The sequence below is a fragment of the Heloderma suspectum genome, chromosome 5 (genome assembly GCF_057233095.1).
Source record: "Heloderma suspectum isolate Gila_16-S chromosome 5, 16-S_ref, whole genome shotgun sequence".
NCBI classification, from domain to species: domain Eukaryota; kingdom Metazoa; phylum Chordata; class Lepidosauria; order Squamata; family Helodermatidae; genus Heloderma; species Heloderma suspectum.
In genome coordinates this window covers 227,688,526-227,707,726 of record NC_139462.1, presented here as the reverse complement: position 1 = coordinate 227,707,726, position 19,201 = coordinate 227,688,526, and the positions used below count along the sequence as shown (strand labels likewise).

At 46.6% G+C, this 19,201-nt stretch overlaps 1 protein-coding gene across 1 annotated transcript in view; it reads left to right on the top strand.

Moving 5' to 3' along the window:
• Window positions 1-19,201, top strand: part of OBSCN (obscurin, cytoskeletal calmodulin and titin-interacting RhoGEF) — a 294,672-nt gene that overhangs the window by 70,672 nt on the left and 204,799 nt on the right. Inside the window, exons 25-30 of the mRNA XM_084859836.1 lie at window positions 4,254-4,407; window positions 9,963-10,124; window positions 12,870-12,974; window positions 14,026-14,292; window positions 15,896-16,165; window positions 17,330-17,596. Coding sequence (XP_084715962.1) covers window positions 4,254-4,407; window positions 9,963-10,124; window positions 12,870-12,974; window positions 14,026-14,292; window positions 15,896-16,165; window positions 17,330-17,596 — 1,225 coding nt within the window. The remainder of the gene's footprint in view (window positions 1-4,253; window positions 4,408-9,962; window positions 10,125-12,869; window positions 12,975-14,025; window positions 14,293-15,895; window positions 16,166-17,329; window positions 17,597-19,201) is intronic.

Sequence of the window (19,201 nt, the reverse complement as noted above, 5' to 3'; positions counted from 1 at the left end):
TTATTTGCCAGGTGACATTTCCTGCCTGAGGAATGGGGACTGGTGTTATTCTCTGTCACCTCCAACTCTTGCAGAAGGTGGAGGAAAGTTATTTCTTACCCTGTCGCCAGGTAGAAGTGGCTGCTAAAGTTAGATGGTCAACTAGATATAATGATGTGTGCTTAAGGGTGCAATCCTATGCATGTTTAGACAGAAAGAAGTCCTACAACATGCTGGAAGTTGTAGGACTTTTTTTCCATCAAACATGCATAGGATTGTGCCCTGGGTGCATTTTGTAGGTTTGAATTATGTATCATTGGTAGGCAATACTACTACTACTACTACTAATAGCAGCAGGCAGACAAAGCAAAGAAGAAGACATAGTAAGCAATGCCTTTTGTTGCCAGTTTCTTCTTTTTCACTGCTTCTAATTCCAACACTCCAGAAAGAGTTACATGGATTCGCAGGCTGCATTGGAGGTGGTGGTGGTGGTGGTGGTGGTGGTGGTTGTTGTGTGTGTGTGTGTGTGGTACTGATGGGAGATACTGCTGTATGGTCCCACAATGTTTCAAGCTATTCATTATACTCGAACCTAGAGACCTGCTGCTCATTATTCTGCTGGCTAGTTGAAATCAACATGTGAAAATCAGATATGGACACTGTTGCCTTGTGTCCTTGCTTACATGTGTGTAGCCATGACACATACTCCCAAACAACATGTATTGCTTTGGGATCGTTCATCTAAAGTCACAGTACCTCAGAGCAGGAATTATGATGCCTAGCTTAGGGGAGGAGTAAAGAGACAACAAGCTGGGTTTGAGGGTACTCGTATTTATGATTTATTACAAAAATAGACAGAATAGGTACATGGGCAGCATTCAGATGGAACTACCAATTATTTGGTTAAACCTATAGAGAAGATAGCAGATGGGGAAGACCAGGTCATAGAATCATAGACCAGTAGGGTTGGAAGGGGCCTATAAGACCATCGAGTCCAATCCCCTGCTCAATGCAGGAGTCCAAGCCAGAGCATCCCTGACAGATGGCTGTCCACCTTGAATGCTCCAGTGTGGGAGAGCCCACCACCTCCCTAGGTAATTGGTTCCATTGTCGTAGTGCTCTAACAGTCAGGAAGTTTCTCCTGATGTTCAGCCGGAATCCGGCTTCCTGTAACTTGAGCCCATTATTCTGTGTCCTGCACTCTGGGATGATCAAGAAGAGATCCTGGCCTTCCTCTCTGTGACAATCTTTCAAGGACTTGAAGAGCGCTATCCTATCTCCCCTCAGTCTTCTCCTCTCAAGGCTAAACATGCCCAGTTCTTTCAGTCTCTCCTCACAGGGCTTTGTTTCCAGTCCCCTGATCATCTTTGTTGCCCTCCTCTGAACCCTCTCCAGTTTGTCTGCATCCTTCTTAAAGTGTGGCATCCAGAACTGGACACAGTACTGCAGATGAGGCCTAACCAGTGCTGAGTAGAGGGGGACTAGTACTTCCCGGGATTTGGAAGCTATGCTTCTGTGAATGCAGGCCAAAAGAGCATTTGCCTTTTTTGCAGCCACATCACATTGTTGGCTCATATTCAGCTTGTGATCTACAACAATTCCAAGATCCTTCTCGCTTGTAGTACTGTTGAGCCAATTATCGCCCATCTTGTAACTGTGCATTTGGTTTCTTTTTCCTAGGTGCAGAACTTGGCATTTCTCCCTAAATGTCATTCTGTTGTTTTGTGCCCAGCACTCCAGCCTATCAAGATCACTTTGAATTTTGTTTCTGTCTTCCAGGGTATTAGCTATCCTGCCCAATTTTGTGTCATCCACAAATTTGATCAGCATTCCCTGCACCTCCTCCTCCAAGTCATTCATAAAAATGTTGAAGAGCACTGGGCCCAGGACTGAGCCCTGCGGTACCCCACTCATTACCTCTCCCCAGTTTGAGAAGGTCCCATTGATAAGCACTCTTTGAGTCCGATTCTGTAGCCAACTGTGGATCCACCGGATCGTTGTTTCATCTAGCCCACTTTGAGCTACTTTGCTCATCAGGATATCATGGGGCACTTTTGTCGAAAGCTTTGCTGAAGTTGAGGTATATGATGTCTACAGCATTCCCGCGGTCCACAAGGGAGGTGACTTGATCAAAAAATGAGATCAGATTCGTCTGGCAGCATTTGTTCGTGACAAATCCATGTTGGCTTCGAGTAATCACTGCATTATTTTCAAGGTGCTTCCAGATGGATCGCTTTATCTTCTGCTCCAGAATTTTCCCAGGGATTGATGTCAGACTGACTGGTCTGTAGTTCCCAGGTTCCTCCTTTTTGAAACAGGATGGCACCTGGGTGAGATAGGATGGCAGAGAAGAGGGGGTCAGGGCCAAATAAGGAAACGGGAGGGTGACAAGAATTAGATAGACACATGAGGAGCCTAATCAGGTGGGAAAAGAGACCAAAATGTTGTTGTTGTCATTGGTGCTGCTGTTGCTGTTGTTATTAATGTTGTTGTTGTTATTATTATTCAGGTATTGCCCAATACCTGAAGCTCTTTGGGTGCTTCACAACAATTCACAAAATCACAAACCACAGATGCAAGATAACAAAATACAGCATAAAATTTCAATATACAACATTTAAAACAATTTAAACAGCTGAAAACAATTTCAAGGAAATACTATACCTGTTAAAGACAGCTGACATAAATGCCCCATCCTATGCCATTCAATGCCTAGGAGTAGGGGGCAATCTTAACTTGGTGCCAAAAAGATGACAGTGTTGGTGCCAGGCGGGCCTCAGTGAGGAGATCACTGCATAATCGGGGGCCACCACTGAGAACGTCCTCTCCCTGGTTGCTACCTTCCGAGCTTCCCTTGGAGGTGGCACTTGGAGGAAGGTCTCGAATGCTAATCGTAGTGTCCAGGAATGTTCAGGTAGGGAGAGGCGCTCCGTCAGGTATTGTGGTCTGAAGTTGCGTAGTGCCTTGGCAAGAGGTGTCACTGCTTGAAGAGTTAGAGAGGCAAGACAGGAGAATCAGAAAATGAAATGCGGTTAATATGAGATAGTAACTCTCCCAAAGCAAAGGAAGCTCTTCCTTGAGGGGTCTGCTGTGAGCCAGGAGATTATCCTTTGGAACAGAGCACCAGGATTACGCAGGTTGTTCCGTGCACATTAGCGATGGGTTAAAACATCCTGGCTCTTAGATAACAAGATGTGGCTTGTTATGTACAAATTGGCAGAAAAATGCCTGTGATGGGGGTGTATAGGTACCGCCATGCCTCAGATTCCCCTTTAGCCCCATGTGATGTAGAGAAGGATTCACTCCCTTTGTCCGCTTGGCAAACTATTCTGCTCTAGGTGCCAAGTCCTGTACTGACTGGTCTTTCTCAGGCAAAATGGAGTCCTCTGGAGTCCAGGTGCAAGGGAGATGCTTTAAAATGGTGATGCGGCTTTCCCACTTGGCGGCAGCACAGACTGCTCATTTGGTCTCCCTTCTTCCTTTAGCTCCCCAGGACCATTCTGCCAAGAGCACACACACCTGGTCCCTGTGTGGCATTTCCTCCAGTCTACTCTCTGCCTCATCCTTCCCTCATCTTTGGGCTCTTTCTTTTCTAACATTTCTGAGCCTGTGTCCAGCTCAACACCCCCTCCCCTACTCAGCTCTCCCTGCTGCTCTTGCGCATGCCAACTCCTCCTCTTGGGGTCCCGTTTTCCACAACCAAAGTGACCTTTCACTGGAATCACAGAAGCTGTGCTGTTTGTCAACAGTCTATTGTGGACAGTTCCACTTCCACCACTCCCCAACCAGGTGGAATGTTCACGAACGTTTCATGACATTGGATGGAGATCGGGGAGGGTTTCCAGGCAGGCAGGTGAAAGTCTGGCTTATATATGGGAAGTTATTGGATTGCATTCAGGATCTACCTTCCGTGAGAAGAAGGGCTCTGCCTGTGAAGGGTCCCTTCACATGATTATGGGGGCTCTCCCCCTCCCACCCCACCCCACAGCTCACCCCTTTCAGCAGGGTCTCCTGAGTCTCTGTGTAGCATTTTCAGGGGGTTGGAGGGGCTGCCATGGGAAGGAGGGGGCAGGGAAGTCCACTCCTGACAATCTGGATCCAACCCAATAATCAGAGCAAAATCGAAGAACGGTGGAGCCCTGTGCTAAGGCAGCCTTCTCCAACCCGGTGCCCTCCAGATGTGTGGGACTATGGCTCACATCATCCCCAGACATCGTGGCCAATCTGCTAAGAGCTTATGATGATAAACACCCATTTGGGCTTCTTTCTTCTAGGATGGAGTCGAGCTACGGCCAAATAAAAAAATTGGAATAGTTTCCCGAGGGACTAAGAGAAGCCTCACAATTCACAAATGTGAATATGAAGACCAAGGAAAATACACGTGTGATGCTGTTGATGACAAGAGCTCAGCAACCTTGGAGATCCACGGTATGTTTCAGAGGAAATTGCTCAAAAACCGAAACCCTTTGCTTTCTAGTTGGCTTTGTAGGAAACGGTGCCCAGCCATTGAGTCAGTTCACAAGTGTGCATTTATGACTCCCATCACGGGCACTAAGTGATGTCTGAAGATGCACAGATGAGGTCCACAAGTAGAATCTTTACATGGCTCAACATCAGTGCCAACACTGCACTTTTCAGTAGAGTCTGTTCATGGTTCACATGAGAGTCATCAAGTGATGAAAAATTAACAGCTAATGATCCTATGCATGTTTACTTAGAAGTAAACACTGCATTCAATGGGGCTTACTCACCATAAAAGTAAGCGTGGTTAGGACTGCAGCCTAAATGATGTACATGAATGTGTGAACCACCCCCATTGTCTATGTCTCTGATGACAGAATGAGACGTGACATGGGAGATCCATGAACAGATCTCCTGATCTCTTTGTTTAAGGGCAGCTGGGGGGGCGGAGTGGGTATTGGATCAGGCGGTGGTGCTGTAGGAGAGGAGTCTTATTATTTAGTGAGTGAGTGAGTTAACACATTTATATTATGTCTTTTGTTACTGTGGAACTCAAAAGGATGTACATGGGGTTTCAAGGTGGCCTTCCACCCATGTGCTGACCAGATCCAAACCGACTTAGCAAGTTGGCCATATCATGTGTCCAGGCTCTGGGACCTTTCCACCTGAACCAATTTAGATCCACCTCCTTGAAGTTTCTTCCAGCCATAGAGAGATAAAAGCTACACATCCATATTTTAACTGTCTTTTCCCTGCATGAGTGGCTAATAACAGCTGCGTGTGTGTGTGTGTGTGTGTGATTTAAATGGGGGGAAATAGTTCAAGGGGAAAAGGTTAACTCCCCCCTCCCCTCAGCCCTGATTCATCTTCTCCTCCCTCCCCTGCTGTAGCTGCTTTTTAAGTAATGAAACGCCTGAGATAATGGATCTCAGACACTGCATGTAGTTTGGCCCCAGATGGAATTGGCTTTCTTTCTGTTGCAGAGAACTGGTGAAAGAGTGTGCAGTTTATTTATTTATTTTGCCTTCCTGCATTTTCCTGAAATAAGCACCTTCTTTCTTAATCACTGTAGTATTGACGGCATCACCTTCCCTTATATTCCTGAGCAGAGATTGGACATCCATCTGTCAGGGATGCTTTAAACTGGATTCTTGCACTGGTTGGACTCGATGGCCTAAATGGCCCCTTTCAACTCTACGGTTCTGTGATTCTAATTGGAAGTGGTGCAGTGGCGAATTTTGAAATGCAGGTGCTCATCGTGACAGTTCCCACAGCCACACCCTCATGGAGAGGCCAAAACGTCAGTTACATTTGTTGATCCATATCAACAAACCAGTTCTAGCAGCTTCCATTTCTACTTGGAGTAGGTGTTTTGTAAAGCAAATGGGTCTTAATTGCCCGTTCGTGACCAAGACGCTCCAAAATACTTTGCATGAGAAAAGGGCAACTGAAATGATCGAGGGGCTGGAGCATCTCCCCTATGAGGGAATGTTACAACAGCTGAGATTGTTTAGCTTGGAGAAAAGGAGGGTCAGGGGAGACACACTGGAGGTCTACAAAATTATGCATGTTGTGGAGAAAGTGGATAGGGAGACACTTTTCTCCCTCTCTCATAATACTAGAACCTGGAGTCATCCCACGAAGCTGATTGATGGGAGATTCAGGACAGATAAAAGGAAGGACTTCTTCGTGCGGCGGGTAGTTAAACGATGGAACTCGCTACCACAGGATGTAGTGATGGACACCAAGTTGGATGGCTTTAAAAGGGGGTTGGACAAATTCCTAGAGGAGGAGGCTATCAATGGCTACTAGTCTTGTTGGCTATGTGCTTCCTCCAGTACCAGAGGCAGTGAGTCTGTGTACACCAGTTGCTGGGGAATATGGGTAGGAGGGTGCTGTTGTGCTCATGCCATCCTTGTGGGTCCGTGGTTGACAGCTGGTTGGTCACTGTGTGAACAGAATGCTGGACTAGATGGACTCTGGGTCTGTTCCAGCACAGTTTTTCATACCTTCCAACAGGGAACAATATATTGTTGCTGGGAAAATTCATACACCCCCCGACCCCAAGCTATGGTAAGGATTGCAGCTAAGCTCAGAGGGAACAGGGATGTCTAAGGGGGTGGCAGATGATGTTGGCATCCCTGCTTGTTTATTCATTCATTCATTCATTCATTCATTCATTCCATTTCTATACTGCCCAGTAGCTGAAGCTCTCTGGGCGGTTCACAAAAACTAAAACCAAACAACACACAATAAAACAATTTAAAATATATAGAACATTAAAACCACAATATAACAATACAACCACAATAAAACCTAGCAGCAGTGCAAGAGTTTAAAATACAATTTTTTAAAACAGCAAAGCTAAAAGTTTAGAAAGCTAAAATGCTAAAATGCCTGGGAAAATAAAAAGGTCTTCACCTGGCGCCAAAAGGAATACAGTGTAGGTGCCAGGCGAACCTCACTAGGGAGCTCATTCCAGAGCTGGGGTGCCACAGCAGAAAAAGCCGTCCTCCTAGTAGCCACCCGCCTCACTTCCTTTGGCAGGGGCTCACAGAGAAGGGCTGCTGAGGATGATCTTAAGGTCTGGGCAGGCACATATGGGAGGAGGCGATCCTTCAGATAACCTGGCCCCAAGCCGTTGAGGGCTTTAAATGTTAATACCAGCACTTTGAATTGGGCCCAGAAATGGACTGGCAGCCAGTGCAGCTGATAAAGTACTGGCATAATATGAGCTCGCAGGCCAGTCCCTGTTAACAATCTTGCTGCCCTATTTTGGACCAGCTGAAGTTTCCGGACCATTTTCAAAGGCAGCCCCACGTATAACGCATTGCAGTAATCCAGACAAGAAGTTATCAGAGCATGGAGAACTGTAGCTAGGCAATCTCTGTCCAGATAAGGGCGTAGTTGGTATACCAGTCTAAGCTGATAAACAGTGCTCCATGCCACTGAGTTCACCTGTGCCTCAAGTGACAGTTCTGGATCCAAGAGCACCCTCAAACTACAAACGTGATCCTTTAGGGGGAGTGCAACTCCCTCCAGAACAGGTTGAATATCACCTAGCCAGGCATACGAACCTCCCACTAACAGTACCTCCGTCTTGTCTGGATTGAGTCTCAATTTATTGGCCCTCATCCAGTCCATTACCGTGCCCAGGCACTGGTTCAGAACAGCCACTGCCTCATGTGGTTTTGATGAGAAAGAGAGGTAGAGCTGGGTGTCATCCGCATATCGATGGCACCTCAGCCCACACCTCCGGATAACCTCTCCCAGCGGTTTCATGTAGATGTTAAACAGCATAGGGGATAAAATAGAGCCCTGTGGAACCCCATGGCACAATTGCCATGGCACAGAGCAATAATCCCCCAGCACCACCTTCTGGAATCGGCCATCCAAGTAGGAGCGGAACCACTGTAGTGCAGTGCCTCCAACTCCCAACCCAGACAACCTATCCAGAAGGATACCATGGTGAATGGTATCGAAAGCCGCTGAGAGGTCCAGAAGAATCAACAGGGCCGCACTCCCCTTGTCCCTCTCCCGGCAAAGGTCATCCCACAGGGTGACCAAGGCAGTTTCCGTTCCAAAACCAAGCCTGAAGCCCGATTGAAATGGATCTAGATAATACATTTCATTCAACAGTGCCTGGAGCTGTCCTACAACCACCCGCTCAAGCACCTTGCCCAGGAAGGGGATGTTGGCCACTTGCCTATAATTATTAACATCCTCTGGGTCCAGGTTAGGCTTTTTCAGAAGTGGTCTAATTACCGCCCCTTTTAAAGCGGCAGGCACCACTCCCTCTCTCAAGGAGGAATTTACAACCTCCTGGACCCATCCAGACATTCCCTCCTTGTTTGATTTAATAAGCCATGAAAGGCAATGGTCAAGCACACAAGTGGTCGATCGGACTTGGCCAAGCACCTTGTCCGCATCCTCAGGCCTCAGTAACTGAAACTCATCCAATAAAACTGGACCAGACGGTGCTCTGAACGCCTCTGCCAATGGAACTGCATTAATGGTGGTGTCCAATTCATGACGAATCTGAGCAACTTTATTTTCAAAGTGTCATGCAAACTCGTCACAGCGTGCCACCGAGGGTTCCACCATCTCTCTCCCTGGCCCAGAATGTAACGGGCCACGAACCACTCGAAAAATCTCCACTGGACGACACTGAGAAGATGCAATGCTGGTGGAAAAGAACTGTCTCTTTGCCACCCTCACCGCCACAGAGTAGGCTTGATAGTGGGCTCTTACCTGTTTTCGGTCAGACTTGGCACGAGTTTTCCTCCACCTGCGTTCTAGCCATCTCCCCTCTTGCTTCATTGCCCTCAGCTCAGGTGTATACCAAGGAGTTGGCTGGGCTCTGCTCAGAGGGAGAGGGCGCTTGGGCATGATCGTGTCAACCGTCTGAGTCATTTCTGCATTTCCGAGTCATTCCACAGAGCAACCTGGGCTTCGACAGGAGCACCAGCCATACCAGCAGGAAAATCCCCCAGAGCCCTCTGGAATCCATCAGAATTCATTAATCTCCAGAGGCGGACCATTTTAATAGGTCCCCCACCCTTGCAGAGGGGGAAGGCTGCCAGGAGCCTAAACCTCAGCAGGAAGTGATCTGACCATGACAAAGGGACAGATGTTAATTCCTCCACTAATAAAAAAGTGTTGTGGCTTCGACCCTGTGAGCCCTGCCTCCACTAGTCATTATCCCCCTAACCAGTCTACTCCCTCATGCCCCATCTCGTCTGTTGTACTGCAGCATAAGCCCTCTTGGTACAGCAGTGGGGCCACCACTGTGTTAGAGCTCAGATGGAAGTTTGGGGAAGAGGAAAAAGTGCCGCCCACTGCTGTTCTTCTCTTATCACTGATGGTATTGGATTGTGTCTGTGGGGCCTCTGTGCATCACTTAAAGGCATGCCAAATAGGACTCCCGTCTTTCTCTTAGAACTCCTTCAAACTGAACTTTTATCCTGCAATTGAGATTGCTCCTTCACAGAAGTTTGCGGGCTCTTTATATGACGCTGTGAATCTCCAGGGCGTCTCCTGCACTATAAATGCCCTTTGCTCCTTTTTTAAATAGATTATAGATAATGAGCTATCAAATTACCCCGTTGTGTTCTGCTTCAGTCTCCTCCGTGAAAAGAGCAAAAGTGGCAAGAAGAGGAGCGAGATCAATGAAAGATAATGGAAGGCTCAGATATGGGGAGAAGGAGGGGGAAGGGGGAGGGGGAAGAGGAAGCACATGAAAAAGGGAGTCGTCATGATCCTGCATTTAAAACAGAAGCAGAAAGCCCCATTTTAAATGCAGGATTTTAGGCTGGTGTAGAGATGCCCTATTAGCCAAAAAAAATGGAAATATGAGATCACGGGTTGGCAGTGAGATTAGTGAGCATGGGCCGATAGGTCTCAAAGCATCTCCCACAACTTCCCTCTTCTCATTTCCTGCTACCTTTGTCTTCATAGCTAAAATAAAAGGTGAGAGAGAACAAGCACATTGCAACAAACCTGTCTTTTTTGTGATTCCTTAGCCCGAGACATCAAGATCGTGAAGCCGTTGGAAGATGTGGAAGTGAGTGAAAAAGAGAGTGCTTCTTTCCTCTGTGAGATTTCACATGATGATGTTGAAACCCAGTGGTTCAGCAACGAAAACAAAATCCGGGCTGGAGAGAACATCAAGCTACGTCAAGAAGGTAGGAGGGGGTGAGCTGGGGGGTTACTTACTGGAGTTTTGCTTGCTGTCAATGGAATGTGGGGAAGAGGATGGAAAGAGGGCAGGGAGGTTGATCTGTTTCGGCCTGGTATGCAACGAAAGTCCGATGGCATATCTACAGAATGCATGTATATGAGTTCTTCCCAGAGAGGCTCGCCTACACTGTGCTCTTTCCTGCGCCAGGTGAAGACCTTTTTATTTTCCCAGGTATTTTAGTCTTTTAGCTCTGTTTTAAATCTGTTAATTGCATTTAAATCTCTGCTTTGCTGCTGGGTTTTATTCTGGTTTGTACTTTTACACTGTCATTTTAAACGTTTACATTTTGTATTGTATTTTATTATGTATTTTGTGATTTTAATTGTTGTGGACTGCCCAGAGAGCTTCAGCTGTTGGCTGGTATAGAAATGTAATAAATACATAAATAAAACCAGTTTGGCTGTTGTGACTTTCCCCCAAAGAACCGTGGCAATTGTAGTTTGACAATGGTGCTGAGTATTCTTTTTCAGATGACCCTAGTCCCCTTAGAGACTAGTCTCCAGTGGTCCCTGGAGAGAGGGAATGACTTGGTTCACACAATCACTGCAACCCACTGTGGCTTATTTAAGGTTGCTGATTCAAGCACCCCCTGCCTCCTCAGCTGCACTTTCTCATGTTGTCTGAACCCAGTGAGGGTGGCTTGTTGGGGTGGTTAATAAACCACCCCACAACCCTGTAACAGCCTATGGGTTATGGGTGGTTGTTAACTACCCCAACAAGCCACATTTGCCAGGTTCAGATGACATGAGCAGCCGCGCCCGGCAAGGGTAATTATGTAAATTGGGCTGGCATGCGACTGACATTCGCAGATGGGTAACAAGCCACCATGGCTTATTGATCATCCTTGTGTCATGGGAACCGGCTTGTGACTGTTAGACCAATCTGAGTATGTAGTTTCCTATGCCCTGATTTCTCAGTTCTAACCACTTAGTCCTGTTGAGTGAAACTTTCATTAGAATTGTGAAACAATTGTGGAACAGAGGTGGCCAGACTTTAGGCTTGTGGGATCTCCTTTTTTTAAAAAAAAGAATAACTTGAGATCCACCAACAGGAGCCTGGTTCAAAAGACATACATGTAGGGAGCAAGCCTTGGCCCCTAGACAGTGTCTGAGGGGCCATAGCATAGCTCAGATTCCCTGACCCGAGGTTAGAAACAGTGCTCTGACGTTGGATGGGGGAATCGGAGGTCCGACCCCCCTCTTCCTCACAGCTGGTACAGAAAGAACCTCGCTGGGAAGTTGACTCGGAGAGGGGAAAAGGGGGTGTTTCAGTGGGCAGGGAGGGGAGGAGCCTGGGGAGGCCAGGATATGACCTACTCTGAGGCCTCCCCAGGCGCCTTCCCTCCCCATCTGAAATGCCTGTGGCAGACGGGCAAAAAATGCTGGTCTAGCAAAAAATGCAGGGCGGGATGACAGGGAGGCGAAGATCTCCTCCGCTGCTCCTCCCACCCTACGTAGGATGATCATAAGCCTCTGAGTTCAGGACTTATGATCATCAAGGGTGCAGCCCTAGAATTCTGAGTCCTCTTTTGTGTAGCAGAACTGAACTCACAGTCCTTCTGCATACAAATTTACTCCTGGTTAACCGCAGGTTTTCTTCATTTCAGCAGTATGATTTGGGATGGGAGTCATTTTGTCACTGCTGTTGTTAAGCAAATGCGAGTCAGAGAGACCCTTGCTGATCTACTGCAAATGACCAAGAGATGTAACAGTAGATCTCCTTTCTGCTACTGCTCCATTAAATCATATCACAAAATGACTAAACCAGCAAAAGAGAGAAAACATGATAGATGATGACAGTCACCTTATCTCCTCCAGTTTTACCCCCATCACCAGCCTAAATTATGAAGTTTTAGAGCTTAACTGAATATATGCAAATGTGTGTTAAGAAAACCTCAAAAGCTCATTTAAAGAGAGAGAGAGAGTGGGAGTGAGAGAGGGGGAGAGAGAAAGAGTGAGAGAGAAGCCTCTTCAGTATGGGGGCAATTTAGAGTGGTGATGTGGTGACAGCAGCAGGGTTAATTAACTCTCTCTGCATGAGCAGTACTCCACTGCTCCAAATTGCTGTCCCCAATCTGCTTTTATCCTCTCAAATACATTTTTGGAACTCAGGGTGGGGGGACAACCAGGGCAGGATTTGGAGTAGGAAAGCAGTGGGTGAGCAAGGGGTTAAGCACTCCGTCTGTCTTCTGCTTTTCTGCTTTAAGTTGCTCTCTCCCAAAGTAGCTTTTCCAATGTTTAATTAGGCCTTTAATGGCACTTCCAAAATATCCTTTTGGCAAAATCTCTGGGGTTTAGGGAATTCCAGAGTTGTAGGATTCACCATTGATCTCTTGACCAGGATGCTTCTTCCTGCACGCTCTTGACCAGTAGGAAAGACGATCATGGGGAGGAGGGGGTGTCTAAGGTATGATAGGCCCCTGGGCTGCGCTCATGCAGTTTTTACTGCGTACCTTTCTCCTGATGGAACCTAATAATAAGAACAACAACAACAACAATCTGTCCCATAGCCAGTGTTCTCCGGGTGGATTACAAACACTTTGCATTTGGTGTTCTGAGTTTTGGTTTAAACCACGAATCCTTCCGAATGCCTGGATATTCTTTATTGTTCTTAAGCGTGGCCATAGTTCGACTTAGATTTCATCTGTGAATGATGGCCTGTCACCGGGAGGGTGTGTTTCTATTCACAGGGAAGAGCTATGCGCTAGTCTACCGAAGTGCGGAAGTGCAAGATTCTGCAGAGATCAAGTTTGTGGCAGAAACAGCAGAATCCCGAGCAAAACTTAAAGTAAAAGGTAATGATGCCTTCTGGTGTTACCCTGTGATGATGTTATGTGTTGGCTACCATGTGGTGTTATCATGTGATGTGGCTCATACATCCTGAATTTGGTAGTTTCATAGAATATAGGACTGGAAGGACTGCTCAGTCATTTCATTTGATACCAGTGGCCTCAGATTTTGTTTTCGGCTAGTGTAACTTAACGATTAAGAGGTTGAGATTTGGACAAGGAAATCCTATTTGTCCTGTCTGCCTGCTAGATGACATTAGAGAAGCCCGTCTCTCAAGCCTTGGATCTTTATTTGAAGTAGGGAATAGTAATACTGGCCTATTCATGGGAGTAATTGCAGAGATCATTGAGATAATGCATGTGAAACAACTTGAACTCTCTAAAGCGCTATATGAGTGCAAATAATAATAATAGTAGTAGCAATCCTCCTCCTCATCATAGAATCATAGAATAGTTGGGTTGGAAGGGGCCTATAAGACCGTCCAACCCCCTGCTTGATGCAGGAATCCAAGTCAAAGCATCCCTGACAAGTGGCTGTCCAGCTTCATCTTGAATGCCTCCAGTGTGGGAGAGCCCACTACCTCCCTAGGTAATTGGTTCTGTTGTTGTATTGCTCTAACAGTCAGGAAGTTTTTCCTGATGTTCAGCCGGAATCTGGCTCCCTGTAACTTGAGCCCATTCTTCCATGTCCTGCACTCTGGGATAATGGAGAAGAGATCCTGGCCTTCCTCTCTGTGACAACCTTTCAAGTACCTGAACAGCGCTATCCTGTCTCCCCTCAGTCTTCTCTTCTCAAGGCTAAATATGCCCAGTTCTTTCAGTCTCTCCTCATAGGGCTTTCTTTCCAGTCCCCTGATAATCTTTGTTGCCCTCCTCCGAACCTTTTCTAGTTTATCTACATCCTTCTTAAAGTGTGGTGCCCAGAACTGGATGCAGTACTCCAGATGAGGCCTAATCAGTGCTGAGTAGAGGGGAACTAGTACTTCATGTGATTTGGAAGCTATACTTCTATTAATGCAGCTCAAATTATTGCTATTATTTGTTTTACTTCCTTTAGAACTGCCTGTGAAGATTGTAAAACCTCTCCGTGTTAAGATCGCCATTGAGAAGCACCGGGGCTTTCTGGAATGCCAAGTATCTCGTCCCAACGCTGAAGTCAAGTGGTACAAGAATAACCAGGAGATCCATCCTAGCCCAAAGTATGAGATGGTGAGCGAAGGGGTCTACAGGAAGCTCCTCATCAATGAGACAGAGTTTGAAGATGAAGGCATTTACACCTGCGATGCCATCGATGATAAAAGCAGTGCTCAGTTCTATGTGGAAGGTACCAGCATATTTCTTGGTTGGGATATGTGGACAGAGCCTCCAAATTAGAGTAGCCATGCCATTTATGTTTCGTGTGTGTGTGTGTGTGTGTGTGAATGTTACCAAAATGGCCATCATTTAGTGTTCCAAGCCTGAATTCTTCCTGTCCCTGTCACCCCTCCCCTTGGTCCAAATTCTGTACATGAAATAATAGCATTTTAATCAAGTTTGCTTATTTTACATACATTTGTTCAGGGTTTTTTTTTTTTTAAACAGCATTATAGTTGATCCACACAGTCATTTGGATACATGGTGGCCACTTGAAAGACTTGCTTAAGACCGCAGCTTGTGGAAATTCAGGATGTGGCCATGTATGCAAGCTAATTGGCTTTGATGCTTGCAGAGTTGGTATTTTTCTGGTCACGGAGCTATGGAAATGCAGACAAGATATTTACTGCACTCTGATTAAAATTTGATATGTCTATGGATAATAGCACTTTGCAGGATGGTTTTAATCTGCAGGCTGCCAGATGGCCATTCTTTTCTATTTCTATTTTTTTATTATTTCATCAGCAAACAATACATCATGAAAATACAACTGACACCAAGCATGAAATAACCTATTGACAATGAGCTGCATATAGCAAAACAGATATACATGTAGGGCTAAACTTCCTCTTGAGGGTCTACCAATCTGGATTTAACTAGGGAGCATTAATTAGGTCTTGCCAAAGAGCCACTGTGGTGTAGTGGTCACAGGGCTGGGCTGGGACCCAGGAGATCTGGGTTCTAGTTGCCACTCAGCCATGAAGGTGACTGGGTGACTTTGGGCCAGTCACTGACTCACAGCCTCACAGGGTTGTTGTGAGGATAAAATGGAGAGGAGGGGGACCATGCTGCTCTCCATTTATCTGCCTTGGGTTCCTTGCAAGAGGAAAGAAGCCAGGATATAAATATAAGAATAAATCATCATCATCATCAATCTGGTTGGTTAAAGAAATCCAGGTTGCCAGAATGTGTAAAAGTCATTGTCAGTTTCATCATTGTGCGTGGACCTTAGTTCTTTCATTTATTTTTCTAGTAAGGCAATATCCCGAAGTCTCTTTTCTCCGCTTTCAATTGATGGTTCGCTTGTAGATCTCCAGACTGATGTGATTTCCATTCTTTCTGAAGTCCAGAAGAATGTTAGTAAATCCTTATGCAGTAGATGCTCATTGTCTCCCACAAAGAGGAACAGTAGTCCCGGTTATACTGTTTTACATATGCAAAACCTGTATCTGATTTGTAACTTTTCTTGCCAAATGAAATGCCTCCACCCAAAATCTCTCTATGACTTGGCAATGCCACCACATGTGATTAAAGGTCCCTCTCTGAGCACAGCCTCTCTAGAATTGGGGGCTGTTCCTCTTGTAAATATAGCTGATTTTTACTGGTGTGAGATGCCACCCACATATTGTTTTAACTGCATTTTCCCTCAGCTTAGGTCAAATTCATTTCTATGGGGATAGAGCCCATAATGACCAGATGGTCATTCTTGACCTAGAGTTGGGCTCCTCAAATGAGGTTGAAGGTGGAGTGGCAGCTCACTTTTCTCTGTGGCTCCTTCTGCTCCTTCTCCTCAGAACAATCCATTAATATAGTGAAGGAGCTGAGGGATGTGGAGGTGACTGAGCCAGCGGAAGCCAGGTTTGAATGTGAGATCTCCATTCAGTCTGTGAAGCCCCCCAAGTGGTCCCTCCGTGGAGAGCTCCTGCTAGCCAGCAAGGATGTCCTGATACAGCAAGAGGGGAGAGTTCACTGCCTGATCCTGAGGAAGACTGACGTGGACATGACGGGCACTATTCAGTTTGCGATCGGCAAAGCCAAGACCTCAGCAAACCTGGTTGTAAAAGGTAAGTTGCAACTTCCCCAGCACTTGAAATCACAACAGAGGCTATTTGTTTGAGCCCAGTGCCTAGCAGGATGGGCATGCATTCTTGGTGGCCCCTCCTTGTCCCTGTCTTCTCTGGGTGCTTCCAGCCAGACGGGTTGTCCTACCATTAACAGCCAGGAGGCATTGTGCAACTATTCTGGCTTTTGTTCCGTAACGAATTTTCTGTGGTAAGAAAAATGCTAGAAGGAGTGGTGGAGGAAACATGAGAGAGTTACAAGTGGAGGATGGCATCCTCTGGTCCCCCCCTAAAATTCCGTGAATGGGGCAGGGTGATGGCAGGACAGAAGCCTTGTCTGGAAGCACGTTACACCTTTCCCACACAGGGCAGTCACTCGCAAGAGTGGAAAAGAAGGGGAAGGTTTATTATTTATAGCATGCCATCAGTGTGCCTGGTGCTTCAGAACATATAAGAGGCTAGGTTCCCTGCCCTGAAAAGCTTACAATGTAAAGTTCAGCATAGAAGCTCATTCTGACTTGTGTCCAAATGAGACTGCGAGCTTTGTTTTGTTCTTTTTGCCCCAAATCCGTGTGTATTGTCACGAGCATTTTCCAAAATGTAAGCAGCGTCGTGGTTTCTCCCATTGAAGCATGTATGTGTGCATTTTTTCCAAAGTACCTGTTCTGTCATTCACATGTTTCAGATGTATTTGTTTTTTGAATGCATTTTTGTTTGTTTTGTGAATCGCACTGCAAGTTCAGAAGTGTTTGGACTTCTACAGATTGCGTTCAGGAAGGAACAGACTGTGTAAACTCTGGTCCAAAAAAGGCTGAAACAAATTTCTCATACACCCTTACATAGACTTAGGGTTAGTTATGGTAGGGTATGTACAGTACAGAAGGCTTCCACCCATCCTCCAAGCCTACTCCTCCTTGTCCCTTAGTGGGCGGAGGGCTGCTGTGTTGGGGAAGCCATTTCCTGTCCAGTCTATATCGGTTCTCTTTAATTTCATTTGGCATTTTATTGCCAATTTGCCCATCACTTCATCAGAGTTTCTCTACAGCAAGTAGCTTTGATCAATGGGAACTGCCTCCCTGTGTTTCTGGTATCAACAGTGCCTTTCCCAATCAGTGCCACTTCTTTGTTCCTGATGGCTCCTCTTCACCTTCAACCTTCTCTTTGTAGATCTTCAAGTGACCATTACCAGGCACCTAGAAGACAAGGTCATCCTGGAAACCCATTCCGTTGTCCTCTCTTGTGACTTCAAGCCTTCTCCAAAGGTGGTAGAATGGTACAAAGACCACACCGTCATTGAGCCCTCAGAGAGATTTAAGCCCAAGAGGGATAAGCTCACAGCAGAGCTCAAAATTCTGAGGCTAAAGGTTGGAGATTCCGGTGTTTACAAGTGCAAAGCTGGGAGTGCAGAGACCAAAGCCACACTGACCATTTTGGGTATGTGGAAGGTGTAGTGTGTGTGTAAGTGTGAGGGGGTGGTCTTGTACAGGAAGAGAAATGAGCCATTTTCTATGTGCAAATGTAATATGAAAGTAGAATGGGGAGGAGCTAGGGATGTACGAAACTCCCCTTACCTGGCTCTGCCGGGTTCCGCTGGGGGGGGAAGGTGCTTCGTCCCTCCCACCGGAATCCTCCCCCCTGGAATCCTGGCCAGCCGGCTCCGCTCTGCAGGAATTCCGCAGAGCTGCCAGCCGGCTCCACCAGCAGCCGGACATCCGGCCGCTGGCTAGCAGAGACGCAAATGGCGGCAGCTGTAGCCGCCGCCGTTTGCGTCCCTGTAGTCCTCCGTGATAGGCTACGTAAAGAGTTACGTAGCCTATCACGTCTGGCTTAAAAAAACCCACACAAAACGTGCGTACGCAAATGGCGGCGGCTATTTGCGTTCCTTATTTTGGGCCGTCTTAGTCTATGTAGATATTTACGTAGACTAAGACGGCGAAAATAAGGGGGAATGCAAATAGCGTCCGCTACACTATTTGCGTTGCCCTTATTTTCGCCGTCTTAGTTTACGTAAATATTTACGTAGACTAAGACGGCCCAAAATAAGGAATGCAAATGGCGGCGGCCGTAGCCGCCGCCATTTGCGTACGCGTTTTTTTAATTTTTTTTAAGCCAGACGTGATAGGCTACGTAAGTCTTTACGTAGCCTATCACGTCTTGTAAAAAAAAAAAAAACCCCTACAAGACTGGAAATGGCAGTGGCGGCAGCCGGTCGGAAGACCAGCCACTGCCACCGAAGCCGCCACCTCCCAGAAGATCTGCCCCAGGTAAGTCTTGTCCCGGGGGGATCCGTGGGGGGGCGGGGGGGTGGCAGACAGTTCCGCCACAGATTTCGGGGGGCTGAATGCACTGGTATTCGGCCTCACCGAGATCCATGGCGGAATTCTCTGCCATCCCTCGGAGGAGCACATGCGGTAGATCACATGTTTTGCTTGCAGAAGGTCCCAAGTTTGATCCTCAGCTTTTCCAGGCAGGGTGGAAAAACTCCTGCCTGAAACTCCAGAAAGCTGGGTTCAGAGAACACGATAACCCACACTCAAGGGTTGAGTATGGGTTGTTGTTGAACCATGGGTTGTTGTTGAAATGTGGGTTTTCATGTTGTCTGAACCCAGCTGCACTAACAAACCATGGTTTGTTAACCATGAACAACCCACGAAGAGAACCCATGGTTTGTTGTTCAGTTATGAACTGTAGGTTGTCCACCATGGTTTGTTATGACAGCTGGGATCAGACAATGTGATAATCCACAGTTTAACAACAACCCACACTCAACCCATACTCAACCCTTGAGAGTGTGTTATCGTGTTCTCGGAACCCAGCCAGTGTTAAAAACACTGGGCTAGTTGCACCATTGGTCTGACACGTTATGAGGTAATTAAGTGAAATCATTAAGTGAATGATTTTTTTTTTAATGACACGCCTCACCTGTGTGCCACGCTTTGGTCAGCAAGAGTGCACAGAGAAAACATTGGTCCTGTGGTGGTTTGGCAATAGCTGAAGGGAAGCCACAGCACTGAATGTGTTTGGAAACCTGTGAGGGGA